Genomic DNA, 19,805 nt, shown 5'->3' with positions numbered 1-19,805 from the left:
CTTTAAATGGGAATGCAGAAAAAGTGTGTTCAGGACAACTGGTCTCCCTCTCTTCTCTAAGGAGGCAAGTCCCAGCTTGAATCTCCACTGGATAGAGAGGGAATCTGAGGGGACAGTGTAGGATCAGGCTGAGTTTTAATCATTAGAACTGACAGGATGCCTGGGTGGTTCAGTTGGTTAAGTATCTGTCTTGGAGTCGGGTCATGATTTTGGGGTCCTGGGATCAATGGAGCCCCATTCCAGGCTCCCTGCTCAGCCAGGAATCTGCTTCTCCTTCTCCCTCTGTCCCTCCCATCACTTGTACTCTCTCTCTCTCTCTGTCAAATAAATAAATAAAATCTTTTAAAAAGTAATCAGAGGGATGCCTGGGTGGCTCAGCGGTTGCGTGTCTGCCTTTGGCCCAGGGTGTGATCCTGGAGTCATGGGATCAACCCCATATCGGGTTCCCTGTGTGGAGCCTGTTTCTCTCTCTGCCTATGTCTCTGCCTCTCCCTCTGTGTCTCTCATGAATAAATAAATAAAATCTTTGGGAAAAAAAAAAAGTAATCGGAACTGGTTGGAAAGTTAGAGTATCTGAGACACCATTAGGAGCCAAGAAAAAAAATGTTTTGACAGAGAACAATTGAGTCAGTGATCAGAAAGGTAGACCTGTTTTTTATTTATACTTCCCGGGGTTGAAAGTTCCCAGGTAATTAGAGGAAGTATCTGGCAATGTGGAAAGTTCACGCTGAGACTTCTGCCTCCAAGCCTGTTATCGCTTTTGTTGTTTTCATTTACACAGCTTTGCATCAGAAATCCCCAATGACACCCTCCCCCACCTCCAAGTCCTGTCATTATTGCAGGAGTCAGGACCTTAACTCACATATTTCAAAATTATTGACCCCTGGTTGAACCTGTTGCCCTAGCAACACACTCTTGGGATTTCCCAGGTGACACAAACTTTGAAGGATGGCTTTCATGGTAGGATTTGTGGGTACAGGGTGGGAAAGCCACTGCAGCATCCTCCCCACTCTCAAGTCTGTTAAAAGGAATTCACGATGTGCAGTGCTCATCCATTCTAGGACCGGTCTGAGTTTGAATTTCACTTCTGCCGGTTCCCCGCGTGGCCTTAGGCAAGACCTCGTCCCTCTCTAAGCCCGTCTCAAACACAGGTGGTTGCATTGGGTGATCCTCATCCTGTCTTCTATTCTTCTGCTCTGTGGATGCTGGCCCCTAGTGGCCAACTTCAGTCCTGGAAGCTAATTATCTTGGGCGGTCCCCAGCAGGTGTTGGAGCACTGAAGAGACCAAGCATGTCTGAGGGGGTCTCCCTACCATATATACCATCAGCCACCCAGTAGCGACCCAACCAGGGCTCGTAGGGTGACTCTGGAGGAAGAATAGAGAGAGCATAGGAGACAGTGAGTACGGCGCTCGCCCTTGCTCTGTTATCTTACTCTCCGAAGCTATTTGCATTCCCCCCTGCAGACTGGAGGACCGGACTGTAATGCAACTAGGCAGGCTTTTACAAGCTGAGAAGATGTAAAATGTTATAGTTGTCATTAAACGAACGTGATATTTGGATCTCAATAGACACATTCTTGATTCTTCTGCATCAAAGAAGAGTACTCCCCCCCCCCGTGTCAAATAAATAAATAAAATCTTTTATTTATTTACTCCCCCCCCCCGTACTTAAATAAAAACACTTAGTGATATACAGATAATCATAGTCAATGTCTGGGTGATGGTTTACAGGTTTTTTTAAAAAAAGATTTTATCTATTTACTTGAAAAAGAGAGCACAAGCGGAGGGGGGGGTAGTGGGCAGAGGGAGAGGGAGAAGCAGACTCCCCACTGAGCAGGAAGCCGGACTCAGGACTTAATCCCAGATCTCAATCCCAGGACTCTGGAATATTGACCTGAGCTGAAGGCAGGCAGGTGCTTAACCAACTGAGCCACCTAAGCACCCCATTCCCTCCTCATTTCTCTCTCCTTCTTCTTCATTATTTGCTGTGTAGTGATCTTGTGATTTGTTAAACTGTCACCAAGAGATCTTTGGTACCACAAAGCTCCAGTCATTTCATTCACAGGAGTGAAGTTTTATAAGTTGTGACTAATAAAAGGAATAAAGTCGTGAGCTGTTCTTCAGTTTTCACATCTGGCCCTATGTCATAAGAATTTTTACATGCTAACTTCTTTGTAATTTTTATATTAGAGAAAAGTCAGAACCTGCCTCTTAGTGGCTCACATGAGGGGGAAAGTTGTGATTGGACATGAGACCTGTCAATCATTTCAGATACAAAGAGAGGAAAGTCAGGACGCCTGGGTGGCTCAGTGGTGGAGCATCTGCCTTCTGCTCAAGTCATGATGCCAGGGTCCTGGGATCAAGTCCCACATCGGCTTTGCGCAGGGAGCCTGCTTCTCCCTCTGCCTGTGTCTCTACCTCTCTCTCTGTGTCTCTTATGAATAAATAAATAAAATCTTAAAAAAAAAAAAACAAACAAAGAGAGGGGAGTGTGTCACCTCATCTGGGGAGGATGCAGCTGGTCACTGTTGACGATTTGTTTTGTTTTTGTCTTTCTAAGATTATGGTGGTAGGGGTGGGAAGAAGGGGTCTTTACTCTCAAAAGGATGAACAGAATTAGATAAAGAAATCTTGCCAGTAGCAGCTAAGAAACCAGAGCAAGAATCAGCTCGTTATTATTGACTATTTTCTTAGACAAATTAAGAGGTTTTGTTGAACTCTTTTGGATTAATATCTGTTCTTTCTTAAAGTTCTGAAACTTTTCTGGCTGCCTTATATGAACCAGTTAATCAGAATCTCGCAAGATGGAGACCTCCCCAGTCTTCGGTCAAACATTACCTTAAGAGTTTCTTTCTTTTTTTTTTTTTCAAATTTTATTTATTCATGAGAAACACACACACAGAGGCAGAGACATAGGCAGAGGGAGAAGCAGGCTCCCCGCAGAGAGCCGGATGCAGCGGTCCCTACCTTAAGAGTTTCTCATTAACAGGTGCCCGGGTGGCTCAGTCAGTTCAGGGTCAGCCTGCAGCTCAGGTCATGATCTCAGGGTCCTGGGAGAGAGTCCTGAGTCGGGCTCTCTGCTCACCAGGGACTCTGCTTCTCCCTCTCCCCCTGCTCCTTCCCCTGCTTGTGCTCATTATCTCTTCTCTGACAAACAAATAAATAAAACCTTTTTAAAAAGAGTTTGTGGGGCAGCCTGGGTGGCTCAGCGGTTTAGCGCCACCTTCAGCCCAGGGTGTGATCCTGGAGACTTGGGATCAAGTCCTGCATCGGGCTCCCGGCATGGAGCCTGCTTCTCCCTCTGCCTGTGTCTCTGCCTGTGTGTGTGTGTGTGTGTGTGTGTGTGTGTGTGTGTGTGTGTGTGTGATGAATAAATAAATAAAATCTTTAAAAAAAAAAGAGTTTATGTATTGAGTGGGATAATATAAGCATTAAACAAAGCATGTGGGCTAAGTGCTCAACATACGTTAGTCAATGTTCCAAACATTTCCACAAAGAAATAGCTCTGGAAGTTGAGCGGGGTTTAGCTGAAGTGGGGTTTATCTGCGAACATCCTGTTATTCTCTCACTTGGGACACGAAGCCTCAGGACCTCAGGACCTCAGCCAAACACCTCTGCACAGGCTTGGAAAGCTTTAACATATCCACCACCAACCACCAGCTTCTTCCATTTCATCGATGTTGTAACCTTTTGAAATTATATGGCTTCTCTTCTAAACCTTTCCCTGCTCTTTAGTTCTTTTTTTTTTTTTTTAAGATTTTATTTATTTGAGACACAGTACGAAAGAGAACAGGAATGGGGGAGGGGCGGGGGGGGTGAGCAGACTCCCGGATGAGCAAGAAGCCCGAGTTCAGACTCGGTCCTGGGACCTGAGCCGAAGGCAGATGCTTAAACCTCTGAGCCACACCGGCACTCCTGCTCTTTAGTTCGTGGCCTTGTTCACTCTAAACTTGGTCAGTGATGGGCCTTTTACATTTCAGTCCAGCTAAGTGCCCTGGATTCCCACCTGGGGCTCTGAGTCCTTTCCACTCAAGAGCGCCTCCTTCAGGAGGGATTGCAAAACAGTGAAGAAAGCTGTGATTTTTTAATTTTTTTTAATTTTTTTTTTTAGGTTTTATTTATTTATTCATGATAGAGAGAGAGAGAGGCAGAGACACAGGCAGAGGGAGAAGCAGGCTCCATGCAGGGATCCCGACGCGGGACTCGATCCTGAGACTCCAGGATCGCGCCCTGGGCCAAAGGCAGGCGCTAAACTTCTGAGCTACCCAGGGATCCCCCAAAGCTGTGATTTTAGAGCCAGATGGCCGTTGCTGGGGGTGGATGCACCCCTCATTTCACAGATTTCTCCTGTGTGGCTTTATTTTATTTTATAATTTTTTAAGATTTTATTTGGGATCCCTGGGTGGCTCAGCGGTTAAGCACCTGCCTTCAGCCCAGGGCGTGATCCTGGAGTTTCGGGGTCAAGTCCTACATTGGGTTCCCTGTATGGGGCCTGCTTCTCCCTCTGCCTGTGTCTCTGCCTCTCTCTGTGTGTCTCTCATGAATAAATAAATGAAATCTTTAAAAAACAAGATTTCATTTATTTATTCATGAGAGACAGAGAGAGGAAGAGGGAGAAAGCAAGGCTCCATGCAGGGCACCTGACGCGGGACTCGATCCTGAGTCTCCAGGATCACGCCCTGGGCCAAAGGCAGTGCTAAACTGCTGAGCCACCTGGGCTGCCCCCTGTGTGACTTTAAATAAGTTAGTTCACCTCTCTGAGTCTCACATCTCCACAATGGGGATACTCTTCAGGGTTTGTTTTGTTTTGTTTTTTAAAGATTTTATTTATCTATTCATGAGAGACACAGAGAGAAACAGAGAGAAGCAGGCTCCATGCAGGGAGCCGGATGTGGGACTCGATTCCGGGACTCCAGGATCACGTCCTGGGCATAAGGCAGGCTCCAAACTGCTGAGCCTCCCAGGCATCCCCAATGGGGATACTCTTTGATGGCAGAACACAGGATTAGCTGAGGACAAGAAACGAGTCTGGGGCAGCACATTGACAAATCCTTGAAACAAGCAAAGGGACATTCTTCTACAGACTCCAGGAGCCTGTAAGTCTACTTTAACATATAAAAACTTCCTTTAGAAATTTCCTTTATCTCTGGGCCCCTGGGTGGCTTAGTGGTTGAGCATCTGCCTTTGACTCTGGTTGTGATCCTGGCATCCTGGGATTGGAGTCTGCATCAGGCTCCCTGCAGGGAGCCTGCTTCTCCCTCTGCCTATGTCTCTCTCTCTCTCTCTCTGTTTCTCTCTCTCTCTGTCTGTCTGTCATGAATAAATAAATAACATATTTTAAAAAAGAGATTTCCTTTATTTGTAAACCCCCAAGATACATGTTGGCAATCATCCTCCAAGCACATGGCCCACTGATACACATCTAAAGTGTCTCATGACTCAGTTTTATTAGACGGTAATAAGTGACCTTTTCCCAACAATAGCTAGCTCCCTCTGGCCCTGGAAACTTTACTTCCAAAATTCCTTAGACAGTACGCTATCCTCAAACCTCTCCCAACTCCCAGGTATATAATCAGCCACCCCTCACAGGCCTGGGGCAGCCCCTCTTCCTACCCACAGGTCCTGTCCCCGGGCTTTAATAAAACCACCATTTTGCACCAAAGACGTCTCAAGAATTTTTTTCTTGGTCGTCGGCTCCGGACTTCACCTATATTCCAAAATTTCATCATTCTTTACCAGACACCAGTTGTTACTGAAGGAGGTAATTACTAATAATTGGCTTACGATGTGATACATGGTAGGTGCTCAAAAATGTCACTTTCTCCTTCCTTCCCCTTCCTTTCCTCTTATTACACTGCCACTTACACAAGGTGAGTTACCTGAGAAAACTCTCTTTGACCTGCTTTACCCCCATACATATTTTTCAGCATTACCCTTAACCTCTTCTGCTTTACTTTTGTGGGGGTTTTTCCCCCCAGCTCTTCTGGTCTTCCTATTGTATAATTTAAAACGTTTTTTTGGGGGGGAGAGGGGCCTGAATGGCTCAGTCAGTTAAGAATTTGACTCTTGGGGGCACCTAGGTGGCTCAGTGGTTGAGAATCTGCCTTTGGCTCAGGACAAGATCACTGGGTCCTGGGATTGAGTCCCACATCAGGGTCCCTGCAGAGAGCTTGCTTCTCCCTCCACCTTTGTCTCTGACTCTGTGTATCTCTCATGAATAAATAAATAAAGTCTTTAAAAAGGAAGCATCTGATTCTTGATCTCAGCTCAGATCTCATTCTCAGGGTCGTGAGTTCAAGTTCCACGCTGGGCATGGAGCTGGCAAAAAAACACATTCTTTCTTTTTTTAAATGCAAAGATCCCAACATCTATGCTGGGATCCTCAGTTTTCAGCCTGACAAGGAGTAACCATCTCCCAAGAGAGCTTTCTATGAGGCAATTAGGACAGATCTCTGGGGGAGGGAGGAAGGAAAGGGTAACGTTCCTCTCTGAGAAATAGAGCCATCTTTTCTCTTCACCAGCAGGTTGATTCAGAGCACATTGTGAAGTTTGTTTTCTATTCCATTTTGAGAGTATTTCCACCTCCATGCCCCTCATGTGTTTGCGCATCCTTAGATGGGTCAGAGAATGCATTTGCCCCCACCCTCCGTGTTCTAGCCCAGAGAGACCTCACTCTGGGGACTTCCTGTCCTGTCACTCAGCTAGCCTCTTTTTGCAGTGGCTGCTCTTGAGCTCACTCTGAACTTCTGCTTCTGTTCCTCTTCTGTAAAAATAAGTGGCTGAGTTTAAAGATTCTGCAGACTCTTCCTGGAAACGACCAGACAGCAAATATTTCAGACTCCACTCTGCCTGACTTTGGCTATAGACATACATAAAAGAATGGGCGCGACTGTGCTTCAACAAAGCTTTATTTATGGACACTGAAATTTGAATTTCATATCATTTGCACGTATCACAAAATATTTTTTTTCTTTTGATATCCCCACCAACCACTTATTTTCTTTAAGTTTATTACTATTATTATTATTTTAATAATCTCTGCACTCAACATGGGGCTCGAATTCAGGACAGGGAGATCGAGTCACAAGCTCTTCTGAATGAGGCAGCAGGGTGCCCTTCCCCCAACCATTTAAAGTGTAAAAAAACACTATGCTCAAAAATAGGTAGCAAGCCAGTAGGACTTAACCTCTGAGGTTAGCTTGCTCACCTCACAAAGAGATAGTTTAATTGCCTTTAAAGAGAGAGAGACTGGCTGCTCATTCTCCTCACCCTCTCCATTCTGCTTACCCTGGATCCCCGCCCTGCAGCTCCCGCCCTGGAGACCCTCAATGGAACTTGATGTCTGCGTAATCTGAATAGGTATCCTGGGGCTCCCGGGGCTTCCGTGGCCTGGGGTCTGAGAAGTGGAGGGTGGCATAATGGAGCTCCTCTCGGTTATTTGATTCTGAGGCTTGAGTGAATGATCTGGGTCCTTGGCTAGTGTGGGAAACAAAATGTAGCTCCTTCTGGTTCTTCTTACAGTCCAGGGAACCCGGAGGAGGGGCCTGAGAAGGGCTGCTTGGTTTGGCTTTCCGATTCTGAGCCTGAGGGAAAAACAACCACCTTTCTTTCTTTCTTTCTTTCTTTCTTTCTTTCTTTCTTTCTTTCTTTCTTTCTTTCCTTTCTTTCTTCTTCCTTTCTTCCTTTCTTCCTTCCTTCCTCTTCCTACCCACAGGTCCTGTCCCGGGGGACAGGGGAAAGAACACCTCTTCTTTCTTTCTTTTCTTTCTTTCTTTCTTTCTTTCTTTCTTTCTTTCTTTCTTTCTTTCTTTCTTTCCTTCCTTCCTTCCTTCCTTCCTTCCTTCCTTCCTTCCTTCCTTCCTTCCTCCTTCCTTCCTTCCTTCCTTCCTTCCTTCCTTCCTTCCTTCCTTCTGGCAATAAATAATGTCTGTGGTGTAAGCCACCTTTCTGTGGTTCTTTGCTGTGCCAGCCTGAGCAAACAGGCACAGGCAGTTCCATGTCACCACCACCATTCAATATGAGAACTGTTCCATCACCACCAAGCTCCCCTGCTTCCTATTTCTTTAAAGTCCTCATCATCCTCCTGTCTCCAACCCTGGTAACTACCAATCTGTCCTCCATCTCTATAATTTTACCATTTCCAGGGTGTTATAAAGATGGAGTGATGCATATAAGACCATTTGAGATTGGCTTTTTTCCTCCTTTTTTGGTCTCTAAGTTTTTCCAATTGGTAGCTTTTTTTTTTTTTTTTTTTTTTTTTAAGATTTTTTTTTATTTGGGCAGCCTGGGTGGATCAGTGGTTTAGTGCCACCTTCAGCCCAGGGCATGATCCTGGAGTCTTGGGATGGAGTCCCATATCAGGCTCCCTGCATGGAGCCTGCTTCTCCCTCTGCGTGTGTCTCTTCCTCTCTCTCTCTCTCTCATGAATAAATAAATAAAATCTTTTTTTTAAGATTAACAAAAAAAATTTTTTTAAGATTTATTTATTTATGAGAAACACACACACACACAGAGAAATAGGCAGAGACACAGGCAGAGGGAGAAGCAGGCTCCATGCAAGGAGCCTGACGTGGGACTCGATCCTGGGCCTCCAGGATCACACCCTGGGCTGCAGGCGGCGCTGAACCACTGAGCCACCGGGGCTGCCCCCCAAAATTTTTTAAAGATTTTATTTATTTATTCATGAGAGACAGAGAGAGAGAGAGAGAGAGAGAGGCAGAGACACAGGCAGAGGGAGAAGCAGGCTTCCTGCGGGGAGCCTGATGCAGGACTCAATCCCAGGACCCCGGGATGACCTGAGCCAAAGTAAGATGCTCAATCCAGGAGCCCCTAACTGGTAGCTTTTTTAAAATGTTTGTTCCTTTTGATTGCTGAGAAGTATCCCATGGGGTTAGATGTACTTGTTTGGACTTTTAAAGAATACCAGGCACAGAGAAGGGGGGGGTGCAGGGGCGAGGGGCAAGAGTGAAAGCAGGGAGGACACACAGGAAGTGAGGAGGTGCATGGAACTGCAGGAGTTGGGGAAGGTAGTTTGGGTGTATTCTGAAGGGGATTTGCTGATGTGTTGGTTGTGGGGTGGTAGAGAAGAGAAGAGCAAAAGATGACCTCAGGAATTTCAGTTTAGGCAACGGGGCAGATATGGTGCTATTTGTTAAGATGGTCCCAGTGGAAGAGAAGCCTACTCAGTCATAAGTTCTGTCTCAGACAGGCTAAGTCCAAGATGCCCTAGTAGACATCCAAACAGAGATGCTGCCTCAACAGTTGGCTGTGAGTCTAAGATTCAGGGGTGAGCTTGAGAGATGTAAAATTTAGAGTCATCACAGTAAATGTTCTCTCCTGAAAATATCCAGCATTTGTATAGAACACCTAACTAGGTGCCAGGCACTATTCGAAATGTTTTACAGGTACAATAAGCAAGGTGAATACTTAGAATGATCCTAGGTAGAAAAAAAAAGATGAAGAATGATCCTAGGTAATAAATACTACTATTTTCCCCATTTTATAGTTCAGGAAACTAAGACACAGAGAAGTTAAGAGACTTGTCCAAGAACACACAGCGTTAAAACCAGGATTGAACCCAGACAGGCTGGCTTCAGAGCCCTGATCTTAATCACTAAATATAATCTGCTTTTCAGTGATATTAATAATTATCACATCATTAATTGTAATTAGTAACACCATCAAGGTGGTAATAATGGGACAGCTGCTCCATTCTGAGTAAGTGTATGTGTTCTAACTCTCAAACCAATTCTCAAAGGAAGCAGGAGGAGAAATGGAGGCTCAGAGGATACAAATGATTTGGTCCAAGTCTCACAAATAGTAGGTGTCAGAATCAGGACTTGAATCCAACACTCATACCTTTTCCACCTTGCCGTCCCTTGGGAAGATGGTTGGGACCATCTTGGGTTGGGACAGGAGAGGGGCCGGGGTAGAAGTCTGAGCAGGAAAAGAACAGGCAGGCAGCATGAGCCACTCACCAGGGGGCCAGAGTTAGGGACCACGTTGATGTAGTCCAGGATCGTGCTTCTCCGTGTGGCCCTGGGCCTTGGAGGGATCCCTGCCTGGTCCGGAGTCCCTGCCTGGGTCTGTTTCTTCCTCAGAATCTTCCTGCCAGGGAAACAACCCACCTGCAAGTACGCCCCAACACCTCCCCTGTCCCCAGCCCCAGATCCCACATGCCATTGCTCTGGCTCCTAACTCACATGACCAGGAGGAGGCAGAGGAAAAGAAAGGTCATGATGCCAGTTCCCAGAAATGTTCCATTGGAGAATGCTTTTGAGACGAGCCCCTTATCTGCACAAGGAAACAGCCATCTCTGAGCCTGTCCCATGGGCCTCACACCCACCGGCCCTTGGGCACTCAGGCTTTCAGCTCCCTTTCCAGAGGTTTTATCTGCAACCCCTCATGTCCAAGTCATGGAGACCCTGCTGCACCTCAGGACCAGGTGACAGGCCTTCCCATTTGGATTTCCCTTCGTATCCCCAGCCACAGGAATTGCTTGTCCTCTGCCAGCTCCTGCTTCAACCACAGGACTCTGGCTCCAGCCCCACTCAGTGTCCACCTCTGGGGGGCACCCACTTGGTCCCCTAACCTGGCAGCAGCAGGACGGCGGCGCTCTGAGCCCCGTGCATATTCCAGGCCTCGCAGCTGAGTCTGAGGCCAGAGCCCAGCGGCCCACGGAGGCTCAGGGAACTGTTGGCCCAGGGCCCCTCAGAGCTGGAGGTGACGGTCAAGGAGGCATTGCTGTGGTTCCGCTCCAGCAGCCCCTCCCCCAGGCGCCAGCGCAGGGTGGGGGCCGGGCGGGCGAGGGAAGAGCAGGTGCACTGCAGCGCCTCGCCCTCCCAGGAGCAGGAGGGGCTGAGCGGCTGCAGGGGGTCTGGGGGAGGGAGGAGAAGGGGTCAGCGGTGCCCCTGCTCCCCAGGCCCTGGGCATCCTGCCCCCAGGGGTCCCCACACTCACAGACCACAGAGAGGTGCAGGGAGACGTGCTGGGAGCCCAGCGAGTTCTGAGCTCGGCAGGTGAGTTCTCCTTCATGCTCCATTTGTATCTGAGGCAGCTCCAGTATCCCAGGGTCTGCAGGCTGCGAAGGGTTCAGAGTCTGTCCCCCTTGGGCCCAGCTCAGCCGGGCTGGGGGGTTGCTGTGGGTGACACAGAGCAGATGCAAGCTTTGGCCCTCCAGGACTGGGAGAGATGTGCCATTCCCGAGGTTTTCCAGGACTAGGGGAGGGAAGAGGCAGGACAGATGGTCAGCTGAGGGCACAGGGACCCCTTTGCATGCCAATATTCCAGATACCGATGCCCCCTGTGTAGTACCAAGTTTCTCTGTTCCCCTTCCTACCTGTCCTATTTTTGTGCAGGACCATCACTTTCAGGTTCTCTGGGGCATCTGAAACAGAGACAGGGTACTGGCTCTAGACTGGCCAGGGGCATCCCTCTGGACAGAGATGGGGGGGCGGGTCGAATCATCCGCTGACAGATTCTCCCCTGAGTGGCCGGAGGGAATAGACTGGTGAGAAGGACTGGTTTCTGTGATTTGGAATTTATAAAATATATTTGGCCTCTGTCCTGTTCCTGGTAGGGAGAGCTCCTAAAACCCTAGGAATGTCCTAAAGGAAGAGACCAAGAAAACTCTCTTGATATGCATAACAAACCCCTTTCCACCACAGCTGGGTTTATGTAAATGAGGGGACTTTTGGAAAGCACCTCAGGTTGGTGGCTGGTTGCCAGGAGAACCAACCTTGTGACCTGAGGCTTGGGGACTTAGACCCCACCCCTGACTTCCATGGTGGGGGAGGCTGGAGGTGGAGTCAGGCCAATCATTTGCTCAATCCTGCCTTTGTATTGAAACCTCCATAAAAACCCGAAAGTATGAGGTTTGGAGAGCTTCCAGGTCGGTGAACAGGTGGAGGTGCAGGGATGAGGGTGTACCCGGAGAGCAGCATGGAAGCTTAGGGCCCTCACACCACACCTGGCCCTACACATCTCTTCCATCTGCTGTTTTTTTTTTCCATAATAACCCGTGATCTAGGAAATAAAATATTCGTGAGTTCAGTGAGCTACTTTATCAAATTAAATCCAAGGAGAGTGTCATGGGAAACTCCAATCTATAGCCAGTTGGTCCACCTGGGCTTGTGACTGGCCTCTGAAGAGGAGGGAGGCTCTTGGACTGAGCCCCTTCACCTGTGGGATCTGACATGTCTCCAGGTAGACAGCGTTCAGTGGAGTTGAATTATAGAACACTGGGCTGGCCGTCAGAGAATTGCCAGTCCCCAAAGGCCTGGGGTTCTGAGTGCCTTTAGAGCTCTGGGACCTTGCCTCCAGCCCGGGCCAGCCCCCCTCATCCCTCTCCCTTTCTGGAAACCAGGCCCCCAGCCAGTGGCACTCACACTGCACAGAGAGGTCCAGGGTGCGGCTCTGGGAACCAAGCCTGTTCTCCGCCCGGCAGGTGTAGCAGCCGGAATCCCCAGGCTTTACCCCGTGCAGCACCAGCTGGTGCTGCTCGAGGGTTCCAGGGCCCCGATGGTGGGACCAAGAGAGGATTCTGTCCTCCAAGGCCCAGCTCAGTGTGGCCGGGGGCTGGCTGTCCACAGCACAGAGCAGTCTCAGGAACTGGCCTTTCTCAACCTCTAGATGTGGGCTGTTGCCCTGGGGTTCCAGGGCTGTAGAGACAGAAGCAGCTAGAGGAAGTCTGCAGGGCGGAGCACCGCCTTCCTCCCTCCCTCCCTCCCTCCCTCCCTCCCTGCCTCCCTCCCTTCCTCGTCCTCCTGACGCCTGGAGGACCAGCCCCTCCCTCCCAGCCCCGAGGTACCTGACGTGTTGTCACGGGAAATGCTGATCACCAGGTTTTTGGGAGCATCTGCAACAAGATTGAGATCTGGCTCTGGGGAGGGACGAGGAGTTCCTCACAGTAAGAGAGTGCACCCTCCGGGAAAAGAAAGTATGACTATCCGCGGGACACAAGCCACGGACAAGTGCCAAAGATGCTTGTGGACACGGAGCAGACTGCATCCCCAAGCCCCTCCAGGGCAGAGGCAGCATGGTGGGGCTCAACACTGGCCTCTCGGGACCCACCGCCAGACACATCTGTCCACTTGCACATCCTCTCCGTTCCTGCCTGCGCACCCTGATGCCCCACCACCAGACTCACAGGCAACATTAAGTTGAACGGTTTTCTCTGTGCTCACGCTCTTCCCGGCAAACTCTACACGGCAGGTGAGGTGGGTGCCATGGTCCTGGGGCCTCGGTGTGAGAATAAGCATGGAGAAGTAGGAGGATGTTGGTCTGCTCCTTTGGTCGGAGACGGCGGACCCCATCCAGGAGAAAGTAGGGGCTGGACATTCCTCAAAGGCCCAGTTAAACACGCAGATGAGGGTCACCTGGCGCCCCGACTCCAGGACCTCTGGGACGAAGACCTCTGGCTTCTGCGTCAGGGCTGAGACAGAGAGAGGGCACGATCCTAGCCCTGGAAGGGGTGACCCCTGGTCTGTTCCCCCACAGACTCCCCTTTCCCAGTGTGGGGAGCGGTGGCGGGAAAGGCAGGGAGGAGGAGAGACCCCACCCCATTGCCCAGCTGGAGCCAGTTCTATACCTGTCACTTGCAGATAGAACTGGTTTCTCAGAAAATTGTATTGCACGTGTCTGCCTCTTTCCACCCGAAAGAAGTACATGGCTGTGTCCTCCACCTGGGCCTCTTTGATGAGCAAGGAACAACTCTGACTCTTGGGATCGCCAATAAGCTGGAATCGATCCGGGGGCACAGTTTGCACCTCTCGATACTGGTTGTTTGTGGCCACCGGCCTTCCGATGGCCGAGTCCGACCCAGCTGTGAACCAGTAGCCAAAAGCTGGGGTATCATCCCTCCAGCCTATCTGGGGGTAGGAGAGGGTACAGGGCACATGCACACACAGGCCCTCTTGCACCTTCACGACCTTCTGCACTTGCAGTGAGAATCTTGGGTCCTGAGCCTGAGACCCTGAAGGAGACAGAGATTCAAGCTACACCCCCAGCCCAGACCACCCCACCCACCCTGCCTGGGCTCTCCCACCCCACCCCCACCCATCCAGGACCCTGCTGGCCCTGGACCCACTCACCGCCCCACAGCAGGGCCAAGAGTAGCAGCAGGAGCATCTTTGCACTAGGAAGTCCTTGGACCTGCCTTCAGACTGGCTCATTCCCCACACGCTGTGACTGTCAAGGGGCAGAGCAGAAGAGGAAGCACCACGCAGAGAAGACAGAGGAAGCTGAGCTTCCCGTGATGTGTAAACTGCTCCTGATTCTGGGCTCCACGTGGCAGTCCCTGTCCTCTCCACTCCCCACCCCACCTCATCCACTAGGACTGGGTCTTTCCCTCAGGGGCCTACCTGGTGCTGAGGATTGCAGAGCCGATCCTTCGGGGAGCCAGCTCTGGGGGAGAGCGTGGAGGGCATGTGAGGCCATGGGGTCTGGGCAGGTGGAAGATAGGGGCTCTCCCACTGGGCTGGCCCTGGGTCACTGAGGAAGCAGAAGTGAAAGTGCACAGTGAACCCTTCTTCAGAGAGGTGCCTCTAGGGATGGTGGTTGGTGCAGAGATGGATTCTGGGGGTGGAGGAAGGGCTGGTCTTGAAATTTAGAATGTCCAGCTAAAGTTAACTTTCCTGGGACACCTGGGTGGCTCAGTGGTGGAGAGAGACTGCCTTCAGCTCAGGTCATGATCCTGGAGTCCTGGGATCAAGTTCCACATCCGGCTCCCTGCTGGGAGCCTGCTTCTCCCTCTGCCTGTGTCTCTGGCTCTCTCTGTCTCTCATGAATAAGTAAGTAAAATCTTTTAAAAAAATAATAAAGTTGACTTTCTTTCTCTATTTTTTATAAGGTTTTAATTATGAGAGAGAGAGCACGAGAGAGAGAGAGAGAGAGAGAGAGAGAGGACTCGAGAATGAGAAAGGGGAAAGGGCAGAGGGAGAGGGAGAAGCAGACTCTCTCGTTGAGCAGGGAACCTGATGTGGGACTCGATTCCAGGATCCTGGGATCATGACCTGAGCCTAAGGCAGACACTAAACCGATGGAGCCACTCAAGCGCCCCTGAAGTTGACTTTCAATTAAACAATGAATTTTTTTTTCTTTTTCTTCCTTTTTTTTTAACATGAATTTTTTTTAACGAAATATGTCCCAAATATTGCAATGGGACATTCTTGTATTAAAATTATTCGTTGTGGGGCGCCTGGGTGGTTCAGTTGGTTAAGCACCTGACTCTTGCTTTCAGCTCAGGTCATGGTCCCTGGGTCCTGGGATGGAGCCCCGATGAAGGCAGGCTCCCCACTGAGTAGGGAGCCTGCTTCCCCTCTCTCTCCCACTCTGCTTTTTTCCCCTCCCTGCTCCTGCACACTATCTCTCTCTCAAATAAATAAATAAAGCTTTATTATTTTTTTAAATATAGCTTTAAAAAATCAAAATTATTTGTTGTTCATATCTGAAATTCAAATTTAACTAGATGCCTTGTGTTTTTGTTTGCTAAATCTGGTAACCCTAGGCTGGTCTCTGTCCCATCCCTCCATCCTGGCTGGTGGGCTCACTGATCCCCTGGTCCACCAGAGGCTCCCACCCCCAAGACCTCAGTCCTCCTCTCAGGCTCCCCTTCTTCTGCCCTAAGATTGGATGCACTTACTTGTAATACTCGTTCTGAAAAGAACACCTGCTCTCACAGGTAAGGGGGATATGGAGCAAGTGGGATAAACTCCCAGATGTCCTCCTCACCCAGCCCTTCCCCTTGAGATGACCTTGGCCACATAGAGACAAGGGTTCCAACCACTGAACCTGGGGGTGGCAGGTATCATGCTGCACACTGGGGACACAGGCAAATCAGACACAGTGTCTGACCTCAAGGGGATCCAATTTGGTAAACGAAGCTTCTTCTGAGAATCAGAAAAGCACTGAAGTGCTCATAACCACTCCCCCTACCCCCTCATCCCTGCCGATGCTGGGACAGATGTTCATGCAGAAGCCAGGAGAGGTCTCCTGGAGGAGGTGACATGTGGCTGCCTCTGTCCTTGCTCTCATGTTCACTATACTCATGCGCTCAGGTGGCTATAACAAAGCACCACAGACTAAATGGCTTAAACAACAGAAAAATTATCCTTCATCCTTCTGAAGTCTGGGAGCCCAAGATCAAAGTGTTAGCATGGTTGGTTTCTTCTCAAGCCTCTCGCCTTGGGGGTATAGACACCATCCTCTTGCTGTGTCTTCATGGGGTGGCCCCTCTGTGTATGTCTGTGTCCTGATCTTCTACTTCTCCCCCTTCTCCTTCTTCAAGTGGGCTAACGCCCAGTGTGGAACCTAACGCGGTGTTTGAACTCATGACCCTGAGATCAAGACCTGAGCTGAGATCAAGAGTTGGACAAATAACTGACTGAGCCACCCAGAGGCCCCCTCTGATGTCTTCTTAGGAGGACACCAGTCCTACTGTATTTGAGCTTGCTCTATGATCTCATTTTAACGGAATTACCCCTTTAAAGGTCCTATTTCCAAATATAGTAGCAATCATAGATCCTGGGGTTAAGACTTTAACATATGGGGACTCCTGGGTGGCTCAGTGGTTGAGTATCCGTCTTTGGCTTGGGGTGTGATCCCGGAATCATAGAATTGAATCCCACATCGGGCTCCCTGCATGGAGCCTGCTTCTCCCTCTGCCTATGTCTCTGCCTCTCTCTCTGTGACTCTCATGATTTAAATAAATAAAATCTTAAAAAAGAAAAAGACTTCAACATATGACCAGGGCAGGGGGCACAATTCAGTCAGTCCATAATATCTGTTTTGGCGCTCTGATCCAGGTCCCTGCTCCCCAACCTGGGCTTTATCAGGGGAGACCCAGGATCCCTTCTCCCAGGGAGCCTCCTGTCCAGGGGTTACAACGCAAGCTCAGAGAGGAAGGGCCTCCCACGGAGAAGAGGGAGAGGGAGGGAAGGATGCCCCAGTCCTCATATGGGCTTATTCTGATTGTGCTACTGACAATTCCCTGATTTTCTTTCTTTCTTTTTCTTTCTTTCTTTCTTTCTTTCTTTCTTTCTTTCTTTCTTTCTTTCTTTCTTTCTTTCTTTCTTTCTTTCTTTTTCTTTCTTTCTTTCTTTCTTTTTTTCTCTTTCTTTCTTTCTTTCTTTCTTCTTTCTTTCTTAATTTCTTTCTTATTTTCTTTCTTTCTTTCTTTCTTTCTTTCTTTCTTTCTTTCTTTCTTCTTTCTTTCTTTCTTGATTTTATTTCTTTATTCATGAGAGACAGAGAGAGAGGCAGAGACATAGGCAGAGGGAGAAGCAGCCTCCCTGATGGGAGCCTGATGTGGGACTCCATCCCAGGACCCCTGGATCACAACCTGAGCCAAAGGCAGACGCTCAGCCACTGAGCTACCCAGGTGCCCAAATCCTTGATTTTCATATTGTCCTTAGTTGCAGAAGATGATAATATGGCAGGGGGAGAAGGTTTGAATCCTTGGGATGTCCCCGTACATTTCTTTGCAGCCTCCTATGAGTCTATAGTTTTTTCAAAATGAAGTTAAAAGCAAACTAAAATATTCACTCATATATGGACTATAAAAAATAGTGAAAGGGACCATAAGGAAAGGGTAGTAAATTGAGTGGGGAAAAATTAGAAAGGAAGACAAACCATGAGAGACTCCTAACTCTGGGAAACAAAAGGTTGCAGAAGGGGAGGTGGGTGGGGGGATTGGGTAACTGGGTGATGGACACTAAGGAAGGCATGTGATGAGATGAACACTGGGTGTTATATGTTGGCAAATTGAATTTAAATTAAAAAAATGTTTTAAAGCAAACCAAAATAGATAATCCCAAAGCACAGCAACAACAGTCTGATGAGTCTATTAGACACCTGCTCAGAAATCTGTAACGTGCATCTCAAACTTAACGTGCTTCATGCAGCCCTATTTCTCACCACAAACCTTTCCGGCTATCTAAATATTTTTATGTGTCACCAAGTCCTGACTGCTTCCTTTACCTCACTCCATACACAACTACCCACAAGACCCATTAGCTCAACTTCTTAGGTATTAAAAAAGTCTATCCATTTACCCCCACCCCCACTACCATTCGTTACCTCCTGCAAGATGTATCGGTCTTAGCACTATTGACATTTTGAGTCCGATGGTTCTGGGAGGGGAGGGATAGGGACCGTGGCAGGAAGTCCAACAAGAGCCCTGGCTTCACCTCTCAGATGCCAGTGGCACCCCGTCCACTCTAGCTGGGACTGGGACAACTAAAAATGTCTCCAGACATCGCCGCCTATCCCCTGATGGCAACCTACCCCTTGATGGAGAATGACTGCCCGCATCCCAGCCACCACCTTCACTCCTCCGTGTGACACCAGTGATTGATTATTCTCGCTGCTCCCACTCTGCCCCCTCCATGGTGGCTTCTCAACACAACAGAGTTACTATTTTTCAAATATAAATCCATCCAGGTCCCTCTCTTACTTAAACGTTTCAATGGTGTCTTGCTATATTCATGAGAATACCCAAACTGCTCACCCTATCTCACCATGACCTCCCCAAGCTCACTTTGAACCCTCTTTTGCTTTGCTTCCGCATTCTGTCAGGGATCCCCACTGTGTTTCTCACTCACAGCAAGTCTGTTCACACCTGGGGACTGGAGGGGGGATGACCCTAGGGGTTGTCCAGAATGCTGTTGGGGGGGGGCTGCTCCTCCTACCCTTCTGAGTTCAAAGTCGTCCACGTTTCCCCTCCCCCACAGCCTTCTGAATTTCCTGTGGCTTCTTGGGCCCTTCCTCTAAGTGACCAAACCACTTCCACCCCTCTCCCAGGCTTGCCCAGACAAGAGCCAGGTGGCTACCCAAGGCCCCCAGAAATCTTTTTCCTTCATCCTAACATCTCTCTTCTCTGCCGAGGAGTGTTCAGATTCTCTCTGAACATATTCCTTTAAGACAAACGAACAGGGGCACCTGGGTGGTTCAGTGGTTGAGCCTGTACCTTCGGGGCTTAGGTCGGGATTCCCAGGTCCTGGGATCGAATCCCGCATCGGGCTCCCCTCAGGGAGCCTGCTTCTCCCTCTGCCTTTGTCTCTGCCTCTCTTTGTGTATCTGTCATGAATAAATAAATTAAATAAAAAAAAAAAAGAAAAAGAAAAAACTACCAGCTCTGCAGGCCTCCCCTCTCCTCTCATTAACAAATGTTGCGTATCTGCTCCATTTACCCCTGATGTCACAACGGAGGCACTAAGATAGACTTTGAGAGGAAGTGAGACAAAGGTGGGGCGCGGGTATGGGGCGAGAGAAGTTGAGAGGGAAGAGAGAGGTAGTTAGCTCTGGACTGGGCCTGGGGAGGAAGCAGGGGTGTGGGCCTGAGACTGGAGCGAGGCATCGAGGGGATGTAGGAAAGGGTCCCAGTTAAGGATGAAGAGTCGGGACTGGCTGCAGTTGAGGCCCTGAGTGCCGAGGGGACTCTAGTAGGGGAAAGGGGCACCTTATCCTCCCCAGCCCTTACACACACACACACCGTCCTCTTCCTGTCATCTGTCCGCAAAGGACCTGTCCCCGGTGCCTCGCCGTCTCCACCGCAGTTCAGGGCGCCGCCGCCAGGAGGCGCGCCACCTCCGAAGCGCCGAGGACCCCCGCGGAGCCCCGGGCACGAGGGCCGGTGCTGCTGATGGTGGTGCTGGAGAAGCCGCAGCTCCACGGGGACTATTTCCCTGGTGCTGCATATATTTGCAATCTCGGCTCTTCCCAAGAGGCTACGTTGATTCTCATTGCACCTGCAAATTATGACTGTTCTTTCACTGCATCTCAATAGACCGAGTCTCTGCGGGGGGT

At 49.3% G+C, this 19,805-nt stretch overlaps 1 protein-coding gene across 4 annotated transcripts; it reads right to left on the bottom strand.

The window, feature by feature from the left end:
* Window positions 1-634: 634 nt before the first annotated feature.
* Window positions 635-14,514, bottom strand: SIGLEC10 (sialic acid binding Ig like lectin 10). Of its 4 annotated transcripts, none has more exons than XM_072768727.1 (12): window positions 14,363-14,514; window positions 14,093-14,189; window positions 13,591-13,974; window positions 13,150-13,434; window positions 12,811-12,858; window positions 12,389-12,661; window positions 11,341-11,388; window positions 10,962-11,219; window positions 10,594-10,878; window positions 10,205-10,295; window positions 9,980-10,109; window positions 635-1,367 (listed from the first exon to the last, which is right to left on the bottom strand). In XM_072768727.1, exons 2-12 carry the CDS (start codon window positions 14,127-14,129, stop codon window positions 1,239-1,241), a joined length of 1,968 nt encoding a protein of 655 aa, XP_072624828.1. In that variant the 5' UTR covers window positions 14,130-14,189; window positions 14,363-14,514; the 3' UTR covers window positions 635-1,238. The 4 variants fall into 4 exon arrangements, with proteins under 4 accessions (XP_072624828.1, XP_072624805.1, XP_072624835.1 ...); XM_072768704.1 differs by lacking the exon at window positions 635-1,367 and adding an exon at window positions 6,893-7,585; XM_072768734.1 differs by lacking the exons at window positions 635-1,367; window positions 10,594-10,878 and adding an exon at window positions 6,893-7,585.
* Window positions 14,515-19,805: the final 5,291 nt, after the last annotated feature.

The sequence above is a fragment of the Canis lupus genome, chromosome 1 (assembly GCF_048164855.1).
Source record: "Canis lupus baileyi chromosome 1, mCanLup2.hap1, whole genome shotgun sequence".
In the NCBI taxonomy this organism is placed as follows: Eukaryota; Metazoa; Chordata; class Mammalia; order Carnivora; family Canidae; genus Canis; species Canis lupus.
The sequence above is the reverse complement of the archived record's forward strand: the minus strand, read 5'-3'. Positions and strand labels throughout refer to the sequence as shown.

Bases quoted from the DNA above. Each gene is read 5' to 3' on its own strand.
- SIGLEC10 (XM_072768704.1), bottom strand. From the start codon at position 14,129: ATGCTCCTGCTGCTACTCTTGGCCCTGCTGTGGGGCG. The intron at 12,859-13,149 runs GTGAGTCTGGTG...ATCTTGTTGCAG, and splicing joins CGTTCAACTTAATGTTGCCT to ATGCTCCCAAAAACCTGGTG. The intron at 11,389-12,388 runs GTGAGTGCCACT...TCTCTGTTTCAG, and splicing joins CCTGGACCTCTCTGTGCAGT to ATGCCCCAGAGAACCTGAAA.